The sequence below is a fragment of the Perna viridis genome, chromosome 10 (genome assembly GCF_037379345.1).
Source record: "Perna viridis isolate PV_CMFRI_1.1 ecotype Kerala chromosome 10, ASM3737934v1, whole genome shotgun sequence".
In the NCBI taxonomy this organism is placed as follows: domain Eukaryota; kingdom Metazoa; phylum Mollusca; class Bivalvia; order Mytilida; family Mytilidae; genus Perna; species Perna viridis.
In genome coordinates this window covers 905,751-925,646 of record NC_142454.1, presented here as the reverse complement: position 1 = coordinate 925,646, position 19,896 = coordinate 905,751, and the positions used below count along the sequence as shown (strand labels likewise).

Here is a 19,896-nt window from a genome sequence, read left to right as displayed (position 1 = left end):
GATTGTTACAAATTATCAAATTATTATCTACTTAAAATGCAACCTTAATTTCCATGAACAGAAACCATTAGACATATCACATATCTACAGTTAGTAGCGTATTGACACCTATTCCATTTAAAAAATATATTGGGACAGATACAATCTACACCACATATCCCGACTATAACGACCTTATTTTATGATTTAATCCATTTTTTCGTGTTTAATAGGACACAAAACATAAAAAACATGACATATTTTGATAGTAAGAAATATTACACATGTCCTAATTATGTAGCATCTGTTTGCGTGTGTAATTCTGGATGGACGTGGAAGTATCATATTAACGAAATTCACAAGAATTAAATGTGAAACTTAATATTTCTGTTCGACTTTAGATATCTCAATTTCTTATTTAAATTTCGGCCAACAAATTCTAACAGAATAAATCTACTGACTTATGAAATTGAGCATTCAATATAAAATATGCTTTAAACTATGTACGATAGGATATCTTTTATTAGTTACTCAGATCTTTGTTTAAAAAATAATTTTTCATTATTGTGCTTAAATAATGAGAACATTTGTCGAATTCCGTGCCTAATTTTACATATTTAATATTTGATTGTAATTATGTTTTGATGGCTTTACGAAAATGAGTCATTCTCCACGGCATGATACCCACACTATATTCATTAGCTCCTAAATATAACAGTAGTAAAATAGGACTATTATTAGTACAGGTTATTTCAGTAATTTTCATAACCTCGTAATGACCACTATACATTGTTGGCCTCCCATATAATTGCAGTAAATATGACATTGTCACGGCTGTCATTGTCCGTAACAAAATAAAGACACGCAAATGTGGCTGTGTATGAGAGATACTGGTGGGTCCAGGGTAGGGTTCCAAGGGTTGTAACCACCTCTATTGCTGGAAAATAATGTTTGTTTTGTGCAAAATTTTGAAAAAATGAGCAACTGATAGCCTGGACCCTTTAATAAATTTCATGATCCACCATTATGAGACAGGATTTATGGTAACTTTGTGACACCATTCTCCACTTAGAGAACTGGCATGTCAATGGTAGCTCTCTAGGGTGAAAGGTACTAATGACAAGCAACAACCTACTGACATGTCGTTAGTGGCTGTCTAGGGTGGTAGAAATTCTATTTTGTCACAGACATATTGTCGCAGAGAGACCGACAGTATCAGATATATGATTTGATCAATATCGCATGTGTGAAAATGATCTAAATTTTCTTTTCGAATTGTACTAAGAAAAACAATCTTAAATTCGTACATTTTGAAGGCTCTTTTATAAACCGGATATCATATTTCACTCCTATTATAGAATGTAGAAAACTTAGATTTAATTATATAATTACTGTAGTAGGAGAACGGTGACGCGGAGGTTAATCCACACACAGAAAACGTTTTCCATGGGCAGGTGTTATAATCAGTGTTATTACAGGAAGGTAATCTCCTAAAATAACTAATCCAACAAAGGCTTTACATGTGGCTGTGGAGAGGGCTTAATAACCAAACTGTCAAATCATATGTACCACATACATGTTAAGTCGGCTAATCATGACATGTAGAGAGGGAAACAAAACTGGAGATATCAGGGGGTTTACGGCATTAAAGGTTAAAAAGTCAACACAGTATGTTAAATCAGTTAGTAGCTTTAAAACAACAGAAATCCACGCAAATCATGGAGAAATGGGAGATTACTTGAAGGCATGAAATCATATTTTGTTTGATCTGGCTGAGCATCGCAAATCGTAAACTTATTAGTCTTTCAAACTTCTTCGAATAATAAAAAAAACAACGCTAATACAAATATACCCATGGAATTCCTGGTTTGGAATGAAGAACTTTTTAAGGAAGAAGCTAAATATATACAGCTGGCGAAAATTTATGCTTTGTCATGTTCAAAAATAACTAGACATTGATACACACGATTCGTAATTAATTTCAATGCGGGTGGATTCATTTTTCATTTTAAGTCAATTGATTTTAAATCCATATAAAGTTTATTTCTGAATATTTATCAAGATAGTTTAGTAGTACATGGATGCAATAAAGCGGTCCTTTGTTCAAAACAAAACTGGAGTGAGAACCCGACTCAAGGCAAACATGGCAGGAAGATTAACTGCTAAAAAATACGAAAGAGAAAAGTGTCCAAGGTTTAACCCTGAATGGGAAAGATACGCCTATAAAGAGATAATTGTATGGTGTATTGAGATATAAGGAATCGATTAGAGAGCCTGAAGGTTTATGTATTATAGGAGATATAACAACAATTACTATTCATGGACAATATGTCATTATAAGTATGGTATAAGTACTGAACGAGGGTGTCAAGCGACCGCCTGCCTCATAAAAATCACAGATTGTAACCGTAGGGGGTATTAGCTTTATTGTAGACGCGTTCGAGGTCAGCTGGTACTGTTCTTCTTAAGGCAAGGACATGAGGGAAGACAAATTGAGAATATACAGTAACACGTTGACATTTAGAAGCTCCATACAAGGGGCGATATGAAAAATAACATTTTAATGTAATGTCAAAAGCCCTGTACCAGGGACAGTTTGCCCAGAATATAATTTCTTATGATACAACAAATAAAACGTAGAAGCATTGTGAACACACTAAGAAAGGGGAAATGAGTTATGTGGTCAAAGATACAGTTATATAACGATAGATTATTATAACGCCCCATTCGCTGTGCCAAGCACAACCACAAAATGGTAATGATGTTTATTTTTCTATTCTATTCTGTTTTTTGTTTTGTTTTGTTTTGTTTTGTTTTGTTTTGTTTTGTTTTTTTTTTTGTTAAAAGATAAGATATAGACATATTTACATTGAACTTTATAAAAGCAATAACATCAAATATCTGGAAAAAAAAGAAGGACCGACCGGAAATATTTCGATCTAACTAAAATCTTTCATGAAGTTGTGCCATATTAATGTATATTAATTTACCTGTATCAGAGACATGTATCTGCCTGCATTTATCTTAAATCCGACAGGTTAAAACAATACTTTAATAAACCACAAATTGTTTACATTTAGGACCAGAACACTCGTAAAAGGCTTGGAAGATATTTGTTACAGAGGACAACTGGCCAAAGATATAAAATACCATCCAACCTGAAGCGGGTCGACACTTGACTTCTGTCAATTTAAACCTTACACATTAGGTTATTGTAAGGTTCTCTGACATGTTGGAGTGGATATTATGGACCAGTGATACTATTTTGATGGCGTTTTTAAAGTAAAAGGTTAGAAATCCGTTTATATCAGATGAAAAATGTTGTTAAACTCATCCTTTACTGAATGGGAAATGTAGCGTTTTATGAGAACAAAGTGTGTGGCTTTACAACTTTTTAAGCCCTTCAGCGTTTTTAAATTGCTATTTCCTTGCTGTTTATTATTCATGGCAATGATCACAAATATGATAAATAAAGAAGAGTCCATATTTAGTAGGAAACAAGCCTTTTGATGCATTGTTGATATAATGACCCTTTTGGTCAAATTCACAACGGGTTCAAATTAGACCGTTCATTTTGTAGAATAATTTATAGAGATAAGCAAATAGAACCAAGTACAGAAACAGTGTTGTACTATTTCCAAGATATAACAGTCTTGACTACTAAATATTCTAAACAAATGATATGAAATTTGTAACTCCCTGGAAGTTTCTATCATCCGACATTAACATTGAACATTTCAACGTGGCGTATCAAATGAGTAATTTCTAGGATCAAGGGATAAGTATCTCTTTGTGAGTTACAGTATGACAAATGAACCATAAGTTCCTACTTGACACATCACCGGTCGTAGCATATACTATATCCATTTTTAGGGAATGGACTTGATGATGGCTAGCAGTGAAGATGATAGGTGGAGAAACATGATTGTATATACTGATTTTAAGGAAACTTTACAATGTTTTAAACTTGTAATAGCACGATTAATTAAAAACAAAATAACCCAAGAGCATTGGAAGGAATGTGAAACGCTCTCTATTCGTGATTTGGGAAAATGACCTTGACATACATTTAGACCCTTCATATTTAGATGATTCTTGAGTCAGTATCATGCAAGTGTGGGCACATATATATAGTCTGAAAAATTCCCATCGAAGTTAGAACTGTCAAATTTGCGATACAAATTTTTTGTCGTTCCCTCCGCGAGGGAACGACCAAAAATTTGTCTGGCAAGCTATTTTCTGACTTGGTGCCATGTCCGGGGTATGGAGGAACGGAATTCCATAATGTATGATCTCTCGAGAGATTATAACTGATCCATCCTGCCGGTGTGGTGCTAGCATTGAAGATTCAAATCATTTTTCCTTTGAAAGTCCTCACTATTCTGATATTAGAAACAGACTCCTTATTAATCTAAACTGGTTACCGGAAAATTGTCGAGTAAATTTAAGTACCTTAACGTTTGGCAACCCGGCTCTTACCGATGAGCAAAATACAATAATTTTTAGTCATGTATATAATTATATAAAAGGATCTAAGAGGTTCCATATTGTATAATCAGTATCATTGATACTGTAAGTATATTTATAACAACCACATACATCATTACATCATCACAATATTTGCTAGTTATATCATGTCAAAATTATGTTTATATATTTATTGTATTGTTTTTGCATGCTTTCAATATGTATTGTTACACACTGTATATGGGAGAAGACTTAATAAGTTTGTCTAACTTGTGTCTAATCCCCTTTGCATAATTACGCAAATAAAATATGTTTAAACTAAACTAACGGAATTCCACCCTCTTACGTTGTAGGAGTAATGGACCCCTTGCATCGACAAGATCCGTGAAATATCTTGTTAATCTCATTTTACTTCGAGTTCACCGTTTACACAGATAAAACTCGGGTCATTTCAGATTATCTAATATCATAATTCGAGTACACCCCTATAGGAATGGTCTGTAATACGCACAGTCATTCTTTCATTAAGATACAACTTAAATCTATACACAGAAAACGTTCTTCACATTTTGAAGTTTAAGTAACTAACTTGACAATAATTATATGCAAAAATATAATAATTTTTGACAGAATTGATAAATAACTGTTATTTTTGCTCATAAGGTCGTTGAATAGATGTTTGTGGTTGTTAACAGTGTAAAGAAACATGATGAATTCTTTCGTCAACCATACTATATTTTTGAATGAATGACTGATTTTTAATTTTCTATGAACCGATACGCATTTTATTCATGAAAATAAAGATTTATTTTTAAGAGGTGATGTAAATATCCTAATCATCACTTTATCGTCTTCACCATACACATCAACTAAAGATTCATTAGGGATGATTAACTAGGATCGTTTATGAGCGAAAACAGCCGAGAGCCACGAATGACAATATATAAAAAAAATTTCCAATGGCCGTCGAATGACAGCTAGCTATGGTATTTTGACATTTTGATTTGCGTTCCTCTTAGGTACAGAATCGGGACCTTTAGTTTTAAAATAGATGTTCTGGACTGATGTAACATGACAGCTAACTACAGATTTTCATGTAAAAATTGATAATACATATGTCGATTTATTAGTGGAATGCACGACTCGGTACTTTATATGACCCACCTGCTAAGAGGGTTAATCGTGTGGTATTTTGATATTTCCAAATGACATTTGTAGATAAATCAACTAGATCACGCATTAAATGTGCTGCTAATGTAATGAAATATCAGAAAATAAAATAAGGAGTTTTCTAACATGCAGACCGTTAGCTAGACTAAGTGCAAGGGCGGATCCAGGAGTTTAGATTAAGGGGTACGCATAGTTAAAATTTCGCCGAGCGGAGCGAAGCAAAAAAGTTTTTGAGGCTAAATTTTTGGAATATCTTTCTAGAGTGGGTGCAATGTAGATATCTTTTGTGGTAAAATTAGCAAGAAATTAAAGTTTCAACCTAAAACCGCCTAAATCTACCCCTGACAACCCATGCTTTGCAAATTTTAGGGGGAAACGCACGCCCGCCACGCCTCGCCTGAATCCGCCCCTAAGCTAGTGGGTCTTCCGTTCACTTCTGTAAAAGATAAGTCGATTTTAAATGAAGTCAAACCCTTGTTCCAATACATTTACCATTATGGTGAGGGAAACTTTAGATTGTTACAGTACTGAAATTAGGCTATTGTTGCTTTGGAAGATTAACATTGTTTTGGTCTCGGTTAGGGGCCTGAATTTAAGGAAATTTTGGTCAAAGTACGAGTTTTAAGTAGTGGTGATTTAGAGTAAATGCTCTGCTCTAATCTTTGTGATCTGCTTAGCAGGTACGTGGTCCTTTAAACGAACGGTATTTATACGGGGCACATGTACTGTTTTATTGGTGAATAGAGATACAGATCAAAAGAACAAACAAAAAAAAACTCAATGGTTTTATCATGTTGTGTAATTATCGTGCTACTTTTAATACTTTAATAAAATGAGGGATAATATCAATATGCCCCTTCGTTCATTGAGGCCCTCTTTATCATAACGTAGTCACGACCCCAAATAGAGAAATAGACTTGACATGATTGTAAAATATTGAATAGTGTTTGCATTGATTTCGATGGTTCTCTAAATATAAATATCGGAAATCTAGGATTATTTGACGGAAATTTCCGGTGTAAATTTATAGTATAAATCGATTAAATGATTTAATCTGGTGAATAATGTGTTAATTTTTGTGAAATGATATCTTTGTCAATATGGAGGTGAAAGTTTATGGGGAAAACTATATTTATCTTAGTGGTAACAGGTCTTGAAAAGACAGTGACCTTGAATTGCACAGAATAACTTTCATTGTTACTGTTTTTTTTAAATTCGATATTCAGAAAAATAAAAAGCTAATAAATAACTTTTGACAAACGATAAAAATTGGGACAGAAACTTTCACAAATTAACGTCATAACACGATACTTTGCGTTACAATTCAGTGATCGGTCAGAGCAGAAAGGGCTCCACAGAATGAAAATCCGGGGTTTAATGCATGTAAGTATGGTAAACAGCGATAGGCAGGCCAAAATCGCCCCAAGGTCCACTTTTAAAGTAAGAAGCCTCGAAGTTGAAAATGTTATTTTTCTGTAAGTGTAGAATGCACGGGTTTCGCACCAATATATTTTGTATAATATAAGTACATGTTACTGAAATTACATTTTTGTCGCCATGAATATGCATACATTAGCCGACCATAGTTAAGAAATTATAATAGGATATGATACATGTTATATCAAACAACATAATTCATTGCTGTCAAAATAATGGGCTAGATGAACAGACACACGACATTGGGACTAGGTCACTTAATTTATCACGGCAATACACATAACTTATTTCTATGTATTCGGACCTTTTCTTCGGAAACGAAATCCATTTATAATTATTGGCCTTTAATACCGTATTTAACTGTACCACGCAAGACCCCTAATTTGCTTCCATGGTTCTTTAAAGAGCAACAAAGGTCCAGGATCAAAACTTAATTTCATTTGAAAAACAAAACAATATTTGCTGTTCTTCTCTTAAAATTCCAGAAAATAAGCTATCATTGCTAGAATCTGTGTAATAGTTATCACATGTTTGATTCTGATAATAAATTATTAATAAAAAACAATTAGTAAGTCCTTATCCCGTCATCAGTCTCTACCCGATCGATTTGTATTATAAACCGTTCTAAGACCGGCGCTTTGAAGGTCCATAAAAACTGATTTTGATGCAATCGAGACATCAACATTAAAATCACCGTGAGTGCAACAAATTGACGTGGCTATGAAATCAACTTAAAACATTTACTCTCACCGTAGTTTAAAAGGAGAAAGTCGCAGGAAAGGAGATTCAATATGAAAAATTATGAATTTTAGCTTTTTTAATGCCATTACAACAATACAGACGGGGAACCCCCAAATTAACCCGCCATCAGTGCAAAGAGATATGGACGTTATATAAGCATTCTGACAGATAATAAAGTCATCGTGAAAATCTCTTTCGCTTAGTGACAGCTCGTCAATTTTGTTGTTTTCCATGTCAATGACCATTTGAGTCATCTTTGGACATTCCGAGGCATGTCATTTACATGTAAAAACATTCAAATACGATTTAAAAAGATATACCCTTGTTTGTTATCTATTTCGACAAATTTGGATAAGAATATAAACAAGAAATAGTGATAAGGTCATCACTTATGATAAACCTTTGTTTGAACAGGTTGATAATGTTTGTGACAGTAAATAAACGAATAAGAATTATTTCGAGACAAAAACTTGACAGATGAAATTATAATAATCAAATCAAAGACGGAATTCTCTGTAGGATATTTTGGGTATTTCGTGTCCCGATTAAAGACGTATTTCGACACTGAAACGATCTTATCGAGATAACGCACAATTCTGTTAGTAATTTCAGCGCACCTAACAATTACTGCAAATTTAGATAATTCATAATTTTGTATTAAAGGTATTCATATTTCAGAACAAAGATGTTGAGTATTGTTCGGCATTCTTTTGAAGTCGCCACTAGTACTCTTCAGTCCTGTGTCATTGTTTGAATAGGCTCTTTTATATAATATAATCGGTCCTTCATATTTTCTCATCCAAGTTCTTTAAATCATGATCATAAATAATAAATTCTTGCAGATGGCATTTCCCTTTGTTTGTAAATAGGGATGTTATTTTGTGTACTGCAATCCGATGAATTAAATATCTCTTTGTAATTTACAAAAGGGTAGATTCTATGGCATTGTTACTAATGTATAACCCATGTTTTTACACATGATAACAAAATAGGATCCCCAGTACAACTTGTAATGTGCAAGCGACGACTAAATCTGGGGAAGTTAATGGCAATTAATGTTAGGGAGGGGTACACGAATACACGATTATACTTAAAGTACCATCGTACTTAAAGGAAATTTGAAATATTGCCATGAAATGAATATAGTGCATGTTTTACTTTGCATGAACCAAAAAGCCAATTGTTTGACTAAAATTATGATACCACCAAGTAAGTGCATGATTCAATATTGGTAAAACACTGACCTGAAAAGCTGAATGGCACCCCCCTTTCCTTGAATTTAACATGTCATTTTTTTTCAAAAACAATATTATTGCTTCTTCATTTGACTGTTTAAGGATTTATTTATTTTAAACATTGATTTGTTTACCACGGATTCAGCAGTAATTTGTAACATTGGAACAAGCCATCATTACAAAGAAAATTGGTCGACATGTGTATTTGGCGGGAAAATCATAGCTTGGAGATATTTTTGATTTTATCCGAATTTTCACAAACATTCAGTGAATATAAACATATTTTGATACACTAAACTATCTACATTAAGGACTCACCTCCGGACTCCATAACGTCGTGTTGACGGCAGGGATTGGTCGTGTTTTACTGCGGAATCTTTTAGGAAGGATCTTGTGGGCGGATGATGGCGACTTGGCTTTGTTCATCGCTAGAGAAAGAGAAGAAGAACATTTTGGATAGCCTAAAAATCCAAAGTCATCTTTATCATCATCGTCACTCAAACACAAATCTACCTCACTCTGCTCACGCTTTGATTTAGCATCCTCTATTATATCCCCTACAGATTTGCTCCGCTCTCTCTTCACCGGGGCATACTCTTCTGGAAACCGTTTTAGAGGCTCGCCTCTCGGACTCAAACTCAAAACAGCACCAATGTTTGTTGCTAACTTTTTTAAGCTGTTTTTCTGCCATTTCTTGTCTTTCAGTGACGATTTTACATTTATAAGTGACTGCGAATGATGAGATTGCCGGTTCAAAGTGTTCGTTTGTGCATTGTTCAGTTCGTTTCTTTTAAAATCCAAAATTGACATGTGTCTTGAAGGAGGCGAGAATTGTCTTAAGAGGTAATTATTGTCCAGAGTAACATACTCCGGCTCAGAATCTAAACTATCAAACTGTGAGGAGTCATCTCCATCATAACTCAGTGAAAATGTAGTCCGAGTTTCATTGTTAAATTTTGGAGGTCCATATCCATTTCTAGGAGAAGTTAAGTTCCCATTCGGCAAGGCTAAGGGCGACACACGAAACATATATCCGTTCCACGATCGATTCATGGCATCACAATCTGGGTACACCATTTTAGAAACATATCCATTTTTCTCAGATTCGGGTTTTTCCGAATGTCCGTGTACTGTCATCTTCTAACACGGAAAAGATCCACACTTCACAGTGGCCTATTTAAATCTGATGCTCACATAATATAGAATACGATATTATTTTTAATTCTTCCAGATGATGGGGTGTACATATATTTCACGCCGTTATGAATTTAATTTTAAACAGAAAAATCCACAATGATAAACAATCCTCCGTCAGAGAATTTTTTTATCACAATTTATAGAACAACTCGTTAATACTATGTTGTTTATTCATAAATATCCTCACATTGATTTTAATATAAATATCCGACCTAAACGTAAAATCCACTTTTACCAACTACGAATAAGAATATTACTTGAATATTGAAATATTTGATGTAGGCGGAGCTTAATGATCAGAAAGCGAAACGAGGCTTTAGGAAAAATGTCACTCAACCGTGACCTACATAAGTAGATGTAATGGAAACTATATAAGTACTATGTGTTTCCCTACGGGAAGCGAAAAAAAATGTCCTCGGTTTGACGCTTTTTATGAAAAGTCGATTCAATTGACAGAAAATGGATATCAATAAAAAAAGTTAGATTATATGTTTAAACTTGATTGTCTCTTTCTGTCTAATTAAATCCATTTATGGGCCAAGCATTCCGATGAGATAATCCGACGTTACGATATTTGTGGGAAATCAGAAAAGAGTAATATGAAATAGTTAGTTGACATTAATTATTTATATTTATTGGAAAGTGTCATTATCACTCAATTACGATAAGTCTTTTGATGTTTAAAGGATAAAAAGATAAATTATAAGATTATCGCATAAATAAGTTATCATATATAGACCTCGAATGAATCTGATAAATATGTTTATACAAATATTATGATGCTCAACTTTTTATCGAATAGATGGTAGATAGAACTTTATATAGATTGAAATAAACTGTAAATACAAACCTCTTAGCTTACTGTAGCTAAAACATTGCAGATTTTAAAAAATAATATGTATTTAAAACGAAAATAAAAGGCTTTGAAGCGGAGGACATCAAGGGACGACGCAAGAGGACATACATGTAATCAGATTCTATAAAAATGCTAAAAGATGAAAATAAGCAAAGACCTTCAGTGTGAAGAAGGTCAGTAATTATCATTACATTATGTTTTTGACATATCGACTAGTACTCGATCTATTGTTTCTTATTTTCATACAGCTGACTCATGCTGATGAATACTGTGAACATCAGTGCATGGACAACAAAAAGGGGAAACTTCATGACTTTGATATGTAAATATATTCTAAACATACTGGTTTTCATGGCAGTCATGATGAAATATTTTCAGCCCAAAGTAGATGATGGTGGTATGTGTATACTGATGTTCCATAAGCTTATATTAATTTTCGAATTTTTCAGACTATCGCCCAAATCACGACCCAATCTTGTGCTCAAATATAGCAAAACTCGAGGTTTCCTATTGGAAAGCTAAATGAACATTGCTATATTATGATCAAAATTCAGGAAAAGGACTTAAAAACTAAATATTTTGTTGCACGTATTTCTATTTTCATGCTGAATCCCTCGGAACAACGACCTCGAATAATATCGAGGGTCAATGAAATTCAGAGTATAGCCTGTATTTGTTATAAATGTCTCGATAATGATGGGTTTCTATTCCACGTAAATCTGGGAAGGAACGCCCCTTTGGACTGGAATGACCGCTATCATTTTCAAGGACCCTAAAATAATTCGAGAAGAGAATGCGTTTCTAATACGACAGGTAGTTTCTATTATTTACACATAATCAGAGGGTCTTTCTCTCTGCGTGTGACCAAACTGACAATCTGATTTCTTTATTTTGACAATAGAACTATAATTTGCAGGCGTTCACGTAGCTCATGTTGATTTTAGAGATTACAAATGAAATTATGTTTAACCGATTATGGATATGGTTAAAATCATAACGAAGGTAATGACTTGATCAAATACGGACAGGTTGAATGAAGAAATAAAATTAAATGACTATAATAAGGATATAGGGGAAGGGTTAATAAGGAATGCCACTCACAGACAAATTATGGACGGAACAGAGCTTATGATGTGGGACAGCAATTAAAATCCGATTAGAACTTATCTGTAAAAAATAGTCAAATGCAAAATCAGTGGAAAGGAAGCAAATAATTAAAAATTTAGTTCAAAGACAATACTGATGCAGAAGCCGACAAACCACACTTTCCCTCCACAAAAAAACAACTAAGAAAATTGCTAAGCCTACGATTGAATATGCATGCGACTCTTCAACCACATTCAAAATTACGCGAGAGGTTTGCCGCTGTTCATGAAAAAATACGATTATCATATAGCTTACATGGCGTATATGTCTTGATTAAACTATTGCTTTTCAATCTATAGTTAAAATTTAACATGTTCCGATAAGATTCTTTGTTGGAAATCTAAATTTTATCATCTCGGGTGAAGAATTTCTTGCCGGAGAAGAAAACGTATATGATAAATTGTATTTAATACATCTATACCCGCAAATATCATCAATAATTTTCTGGAATATTTAAATGACGCTCAATCACACATACTTTGGTTTAGATTTGTGACCTTTTTTCATGGTTTTTTTTTCGATACTGTTGTAAGACACTGACCATTTTATTACCGAAGGGGCGTGGGCCGTTTGAAAAAAAAATAGTTCCAATTTTGGAGAAACCATTACTTACAATGTAACAAGGTAGATTTTCAAAAATAATTATTCCGGTTATTGCTGAAAAAATGCATAAAACTTGAACATGCCGATTTCTGTCCAGAAATTGTTGACTTAGATAACTCTTAAATTCTTCTGGAATATTTGACATATTTGTGTTGGGTCGTCACTTCTCCATTATCAAAATATTTAAAGATATTATTGGCCTTACTCTTTCTTTCGAACATTAATTACCCGTAATTACTATGTAATTTTTTGCGTCAAAATATGTCTCGGTGTGCCACATAAGGTACAAGGCGACGATTTGTACATTATTGAAATTTTGATAAAATTGAGTAATATTACCTAAACAGGTCTACTAAATCTATTAAAAGATATCTATCATGGATTTTGTCGCCTGTCTTGTTAAACACATACGTAACACAATAATTAGGGTTACATGTAGATCAAATATTATCACAATTAATCAAATTTTTCTTGTATAGTCTCAAATTTGTATCCACAAGAATTCATCTTTTTGATGTTTAATTATTCCATGTTTCTATATATACGTCATGTATTGTATATCGTGTATCACTGTAGCTGAGTTGTCGTTGATTAAATTAAAGTGCATTTAATTTCTTTTTTTGTATTACCAGGGAGATTTTTCTTATTTTATAGCAATTTACAATATTTCTCTCTGTAAAAAGTACAGCTCAATCCTTTCAATACTTTGTCAGTGTTTAAGCACTAGTCTGACGATGTGATCACACAGTTCCTGCACAACTGGGTCCTACTCCCACTTTTCAACCGGATTATTGGGTTTTTACGGTCCTGGCTATTCTTTTAGTATAATAATAACTAGATATGCTTTACTTGTTGTATATGTGTTTTATAATCATTCTCCTTGTTTGTTATTTATGTGTATCTCCTTGTTATTTATGTGTATCTCCCTATCAAAGATGTTGGTGTTTAGAGAATAAAAGATATACAGTTAGTAGATCTGTTTGTAGTTGGATGCAGCGGAGCCCAACCTTCGGAATAACTCAGTCAGAGTATGTCCTACTAATGGCTTGGCAGCTTTTTTGTCGCATTGGCCTACTCCTAGACCCCACGTGGATCCGAGAGCGTTTCCCATCTGTAAGTCAATGTGTAGTGTGAATGCCTGAATGGTATATTCTTATCGTGTTATATATACCACAAGGGCTTGAGTTCACGAGTTAGATTAATTAAAATAAACCAAAACCTCGTTTAAAATGTTTTTCACATTTCACTATCCATGGCAATGCACTAAAAATTACGATTTTTTTTATTTTCACTATCAATGGCAATACACTAAAATTACTTTTTGGCGCATTGCCATGGAGAGTGAAATGTAAAAAAAATGTTAACACAACATTTAATCGGAAAGCAGGAACAAACATAGAGAATGTGATACATTGATCTAGTCTTTCCTCTTTGATCTATTACTTGAGTTTCTGGTATTTTTACACTGGATTGGTATGTACGATGTTATGTACATCAAGATTCGGATTTCCCCATTCTCTGCCTTCCTTCCACCATTAAACATTACGTGTACTCCCGAATCTTACGAATACACTAAATATTTGAATCATTAGATATGTCCAGTATGGCAGGAGGGCGAAGGCATGTGGTCGACATTGTTAATTTTGATGATAAGTGTATATGTAACAACATATTTATGCACCTATTAACACCAGAAGTGCCCGAGGGTTAACAATCCCCCGACATAAAAAAAAAAATAGACGACCATTCAGATGTGTATCTCCTCTTACGGGGGTGATAACCTTAACTTAACCTGTCCACTCTTGTGTGAAAAATACAACGTAGATGTGATAAATGATATCAGTAATTGAGTTTTGATTTTTTTTTTCGGTTTTTGGAGGATGGTCATGTTTATTTTTTGAACTCAAGGTCACACATGTTGATCATAAATAAACAAATTGCTGTTTAGGAAATAAACAAGTTTCTCTTTCTAGTAAACTTTAGGGACACAGGGACACTACAATATAGGATTTAGCGTACGTAGAGGACATTGTAAATTACATGTTGATTTGGTTACGAGCTTTTTTTAAAATAGCTGATACTATACAACAAGATCATAAATCGCTATCGCGAGAGAAATGACAACTAACATATACTCCGAGTCGTATAATAACCGAAATGTATTCAGTCAACAAGTTCACAAATAAGTATGGAATTGTCACACGTTTATACTGCACTGCAGCAGAGAAAAGTCACCGACAACAATAACTGACCAAATTTTATCACCATCTCTGTGTTCCACTAGTGTAGGAAAGACTGGCTGTATTTGGCTCCTTCCCCAAAAGTCAGCAAGCTTTCCACCATTTTTGAATTAGTGAAATCATGATGTATCAAAATAATTATTTGTATTGCAGCGGGCGGCTAAGAACAATTTAATGTACTTTTTTTGTTGAGTGATAAAAAAATAAACTTAATTCTTCACACGAATACCTATGCAGGTGTATTGGGGCCACTACTCGAATTCATGCAAAATACAATAAAACTTCATCGTTCTCAAACAGACAAGTATGATATTCAAAAACTACATTAACTTAGCTTTCACTGATATATGGTATAGCCGTATACCACCTAGGCTTATTAAGCTCGAAAATAAAGCATTCCGACCACGGCATACTCAAATATCAAGGGGGATAACTCTAGATTAAAAAGTGTCCTTTTTGGCTGGACAGAGAAATCTTTCAAAATAAACATGTTTGTTTACCCATCGTTGGATAGGTGCTTAGACACTGGTCGTCATTCTCTGAATATATTTAAAAATCAATGTTTTTAATGTTTTCTCATCGTAAAGTGTTATTCACAGTTAAGAAACTATAGCCCAATATTCCTGCTTCCGTGAGTTCTACGATGATGCAGAACAGTACAAAACAAAACAATAAAAAATGTAGGTCAAAATTTGTAATAGAAGACATTGAACTTATTGCAGTGCCATATACCTAAAAACGGTGAATGATTCTATGCGTGCACATCTTGTACGCCAAATTGTTCCAACGAACTAATAGAAAAAGAACGGACATGGTGAAACGCAAAAAATGCACCAGCGTATATAGCAAATACTTTCAGAGAATAACAAAAGGTCTTCAATAAGTGTAAACATACATTTAAGTAATCTCTGGAAGGTCACAGCTACAAAGTAATAAAATCCACGGTAACTGAACGATGGTAATTCTTCAAAATCAAATTAAAAAGTAATATAACGACACAAGGACACATCAATGACCAATATTTTTCTAACCGTGAACAGGCACATGAAATCTGCTGTTAGTTTTAACTAGTTTTATAAGGCCTTAACAATCCCCCTTTTAGGAAAGGTCAAAAATGAAGCAACAAACACACCATAAAATTAATTCAATAAAACGTCAAATTCTCTCCATGGAATACCTCAACATAAACCATATAAACAAATGAGATATCCACTTAAAGAACTATCGCTGTTACTGAAAGCTAGCTAAGGAAAATACTTTACTCCACAAATCTAATTCATATTGGCATCAAGAACAATATTGGATGTCAGTTCTCTATCACTTACAAATACATCCCCTACTGTTTGTTAAGCAATAGCCATGCTGGTTGTCATTGTTCATTAACTACGATTCGGGAACTCTAAACAACAACAGATTTAATCAAAACAGTTCCTCTCTGAATGTTATACCACCTCTCCCTTGATACTTGATACAGTCCCTCTCTGAATGTTTTTACCACCTCTCCCTTTCCCTTGATTCTTGATACAGTTCCTCTCTGAATGTTATACCACCGCTCCCTTTCCCTTGATACATGATACAGTTCCTCTCTGAATGTTTTTACCACCTCTCCCTTTCCCTTGATACTTGATACAGTTCCTCTCTGAATGTTATACCATCTCTCCCTTTTCCTTGATACTTGATTCAGTTCCTCTTTGAATGTTATACCACCCGTCCCTTTCCCTTAATACTTAATACAGTTCCTCTCTGAAGGTTATACCACCTCTCCCTTTCCCTTGATACTTGATACAGTTCCTCTCTGAATGTTATACCACCTCTCCCTTTCCCTTGATACTTGATTCAGTTCCTCTCTGAATGTTATACCACCTCTCCCTTTCCCTTGATACATGATACAGTTCCTCTCTGAATGTTATACCACCGCTCCCTTTCCCTTGATACATGATATTTGCTTTACTTTCCAGGACATCACCGAGGAGATATTAGTAATAGCAAGAAAATACACCTGTTATACACAAGTAGTATAATGTAGGATATTAGTATCAATCTACAGTGCAAGTCATTCATGTCTTAGAAGCATGGATTAAATATACAATATTTTTCTACCTTCTAGTCAATGCCTGTTCAGGAAACGTTGGCTAGATATACCTACTTACAACGCGAGTCGTTGACTGTTCAGGAAACGTGGGCTAGAGTGCATGTCATTGCCTACCAGTTCATGTTTGTTAGACACTAACAAACAGAATGTACGGTATGTTAGCTGCATGCAGAGTTTGTGACCTTGAGTGATGGTATAGAGCGGTAGGAGGAACATTTACTAAATTACAGAAAATCCACACGTCATAACAAATTATCAAAGTACGTCTTATGAATTCCAATATTTGATGAACTCATTCCTTGTATTACCTAGAGTTGGTCCAGACAATGTGTTGGCATAATTGGGAAGGCCTGCTTGTTTTAAGTCTTTTAGTTGTAATAAAAATGTTTTATATTGTTAAAAAAGATTCCAGTCTACACCAATGTTTCTGTAATTTCTATATACTGTTTCACTAGTACATGTAAATGTAAACAGGCGCGTAGCTGCCGTTAGGCAAAAAAGCTTTTGCCTGCACTTAATTTTGCCATTTTTTTAAGATAAAATACATCCAGGAGAGGCATAAATGGTGCTCTAAAACGTTATCTCCGCGGAGCTTCGGGTGGGGGGCTTCTCCCCCTGGACCCCCTACCAGGGCTCCGCCCTGGACCTGCCCAGACCCCCTGCCGTAATTTTGCCTACACTTCAATTTGGCCTCAGCTACGCGCCAGGTAAAATAAGTTTGCATATTCTAAACGGCCTCTTCGAGAACCAACTTGATACATACGACGTCGCATATTTCACAGATATTTGTGTTCCGTTGGTGTTTACGTAGAAGTACGTTCTAGTATACACTTGTTCCCCTGTTTTTATCAATGTTAATGTTTTGATACATACAAGATTCTGCTTAAACAATGAGAATCAATGAAAAATTATGTAAATTGACCTTTTTGAGATTACCTAGTTCTAACGTATGGGTGTGCGACTTAAGTTATTGGCAGAATTTTTACTGCATACATTGTTACTGTCTGTTGGGTAAAATGTATGTGATGTTTTATGAATAGAGAATCTATTCAATTGAACTTATGGCGGCTGTCTCTATCCACTGGGACCTTCATTCCTAAACGACCAACCTACAACCCCAAAAATCAATACCAGTCATCCTTTTGGGGGATGGTACCTCGATGTGCAATTTAACATTCTCCTATACCGAAGTTATTTTCTACTAACATAAGAAAAATGTTTGTTCCTGGTCCCCTGTATTACATCTAATTAGTAAATGTTTCTCAAGTCACAACCTACAAATCAATCTAAGCCTTTCTTTCAAGATATGACACCTTGTAGTAAAATTTGTAAGAGAGCATTTACTCAAGTTATTGTCCGGACATCATGAAAATTCTGAATTCTTGCCCCTGAATTCACAACCCCCGAAGTCAACACAAGCCTTCCTTTTATGGCATGACACGTAGCATGATATAAAAAATCCAAAATATTCAAGTCCAGACAGGAAATATCTACGGACGATGCTTAATACGACACAACATGGAACCATTTAACGACAGCATTTTTGTTGTTGTTGTTGTTGCAGCATTATAAAAAATCAGAACAGCCTTGCCTACACTTTCTACAGATTACAAAGAAATCACTTGCCACACTTGCCAATAGGCATTCATATCAGCCTCTTTCCAGTTCTACCACTTAGTGTGCTAATGCATGGAAGTAGCGGACTACAAAATTATTAATATTGATACAATGCAGTTACGTAATAAAAATACGGGAAGAAGAAACACTTGAAACATCGGGCGTTGAACCTATGAAATTGGCAGACCCATTAGAATATCGATGTTCGACTTCTCAGATTTGCGGTTGACAGGCTTTTTGAAGAAATTTATTGATGTAGTAAACAGTAAAATAATTAACATTGTTTATATATTATGGGTAAATAGAACACGGAAGAGTTACGAGCATGGCAACTATGTTTGAGTAGATGGTTTATGCCTCAGTGTTGATAGAGGGATTAAGCATTATAAGACCTGCTAAGTTTAAATTTGTTCATTTGCATTTACGAAAGTAAAAGCAGGGAGAACATATTTGGCACATAGATAGTGATGATTAGAACGAAGAGTGAGGTATTCATGATCCGGTCTAGACCAAGTAAACGGACAAAACCAAATAAACAACCAAGTACAATAAATTGGGCTGTTTTTTTTTCTTAAAAGGAATCACAGAAATATTAGACCAAATAAACTTGTTGGCTTCGCATCGTCTGATTTTCTTTTAAAAAAATTGCTTTCAATACACTTCTGGCTTTTAAATCTGAACAGAATGATGATATTATTTATTGTTTAATTTTAACACTTTATAAGTGTATTTAAATAAAAACTGAGAATAGGTCGTCATTTCCAAATAACCCAAGGAAGACTTCAGTAAAAAGGTTTCTAATGATACGGAGATTTATCTAAGTTTTATATGTTTCTGGGAGTTCAAAGCAATTTTGAAAAACGCAAACAAAACATCTAATTACTACAATGGATGTAACCATTTCTTTGTCAATTTGATTTCTTAGGTTTATCTATAGAACTTGTATTTATATATTTACTAAGCAATGCTGTTGTTCGAGTTGGCAAAATGTAATCTATGCTTCTAATTCCACGAAGATTTATAGTTGTTATTTTAACTTTGAAAACAACACACATATTTATACATGTTTATATTTAGTGGAATATTGGAATAATGAAGAGATAGCATTACATAACC

At 34.2% G+C, this 19,896-nt stretch overlaps 1 protein-coding gene across 1 annotated transcript in view; it reads right to left on the bottom strand.

Annotated features, from left to right (window-relative positions):
• The window catches only part of LOC148604067 (uncharacterized), a 32,925-nt gene extending 22,277 nt beyond the window's left edge, over positions 1-10,648 (bottom strand). Inside the window, exon 1 of the mRNA XM_088548135.1 lies at positions 9,348-10,648. Within this exon, the coding sequence (XP_088404261.1) occupies positions 9,348-10,166 (819 nt within the window). The 5' untranslated portion in view covers positions 10,167-10,648. The remainder of the gene's footprint in view (positions 1-9,347) is intronic.
• Positions 10,649-19,896: the final 9,248 nt, after the last annotated feature.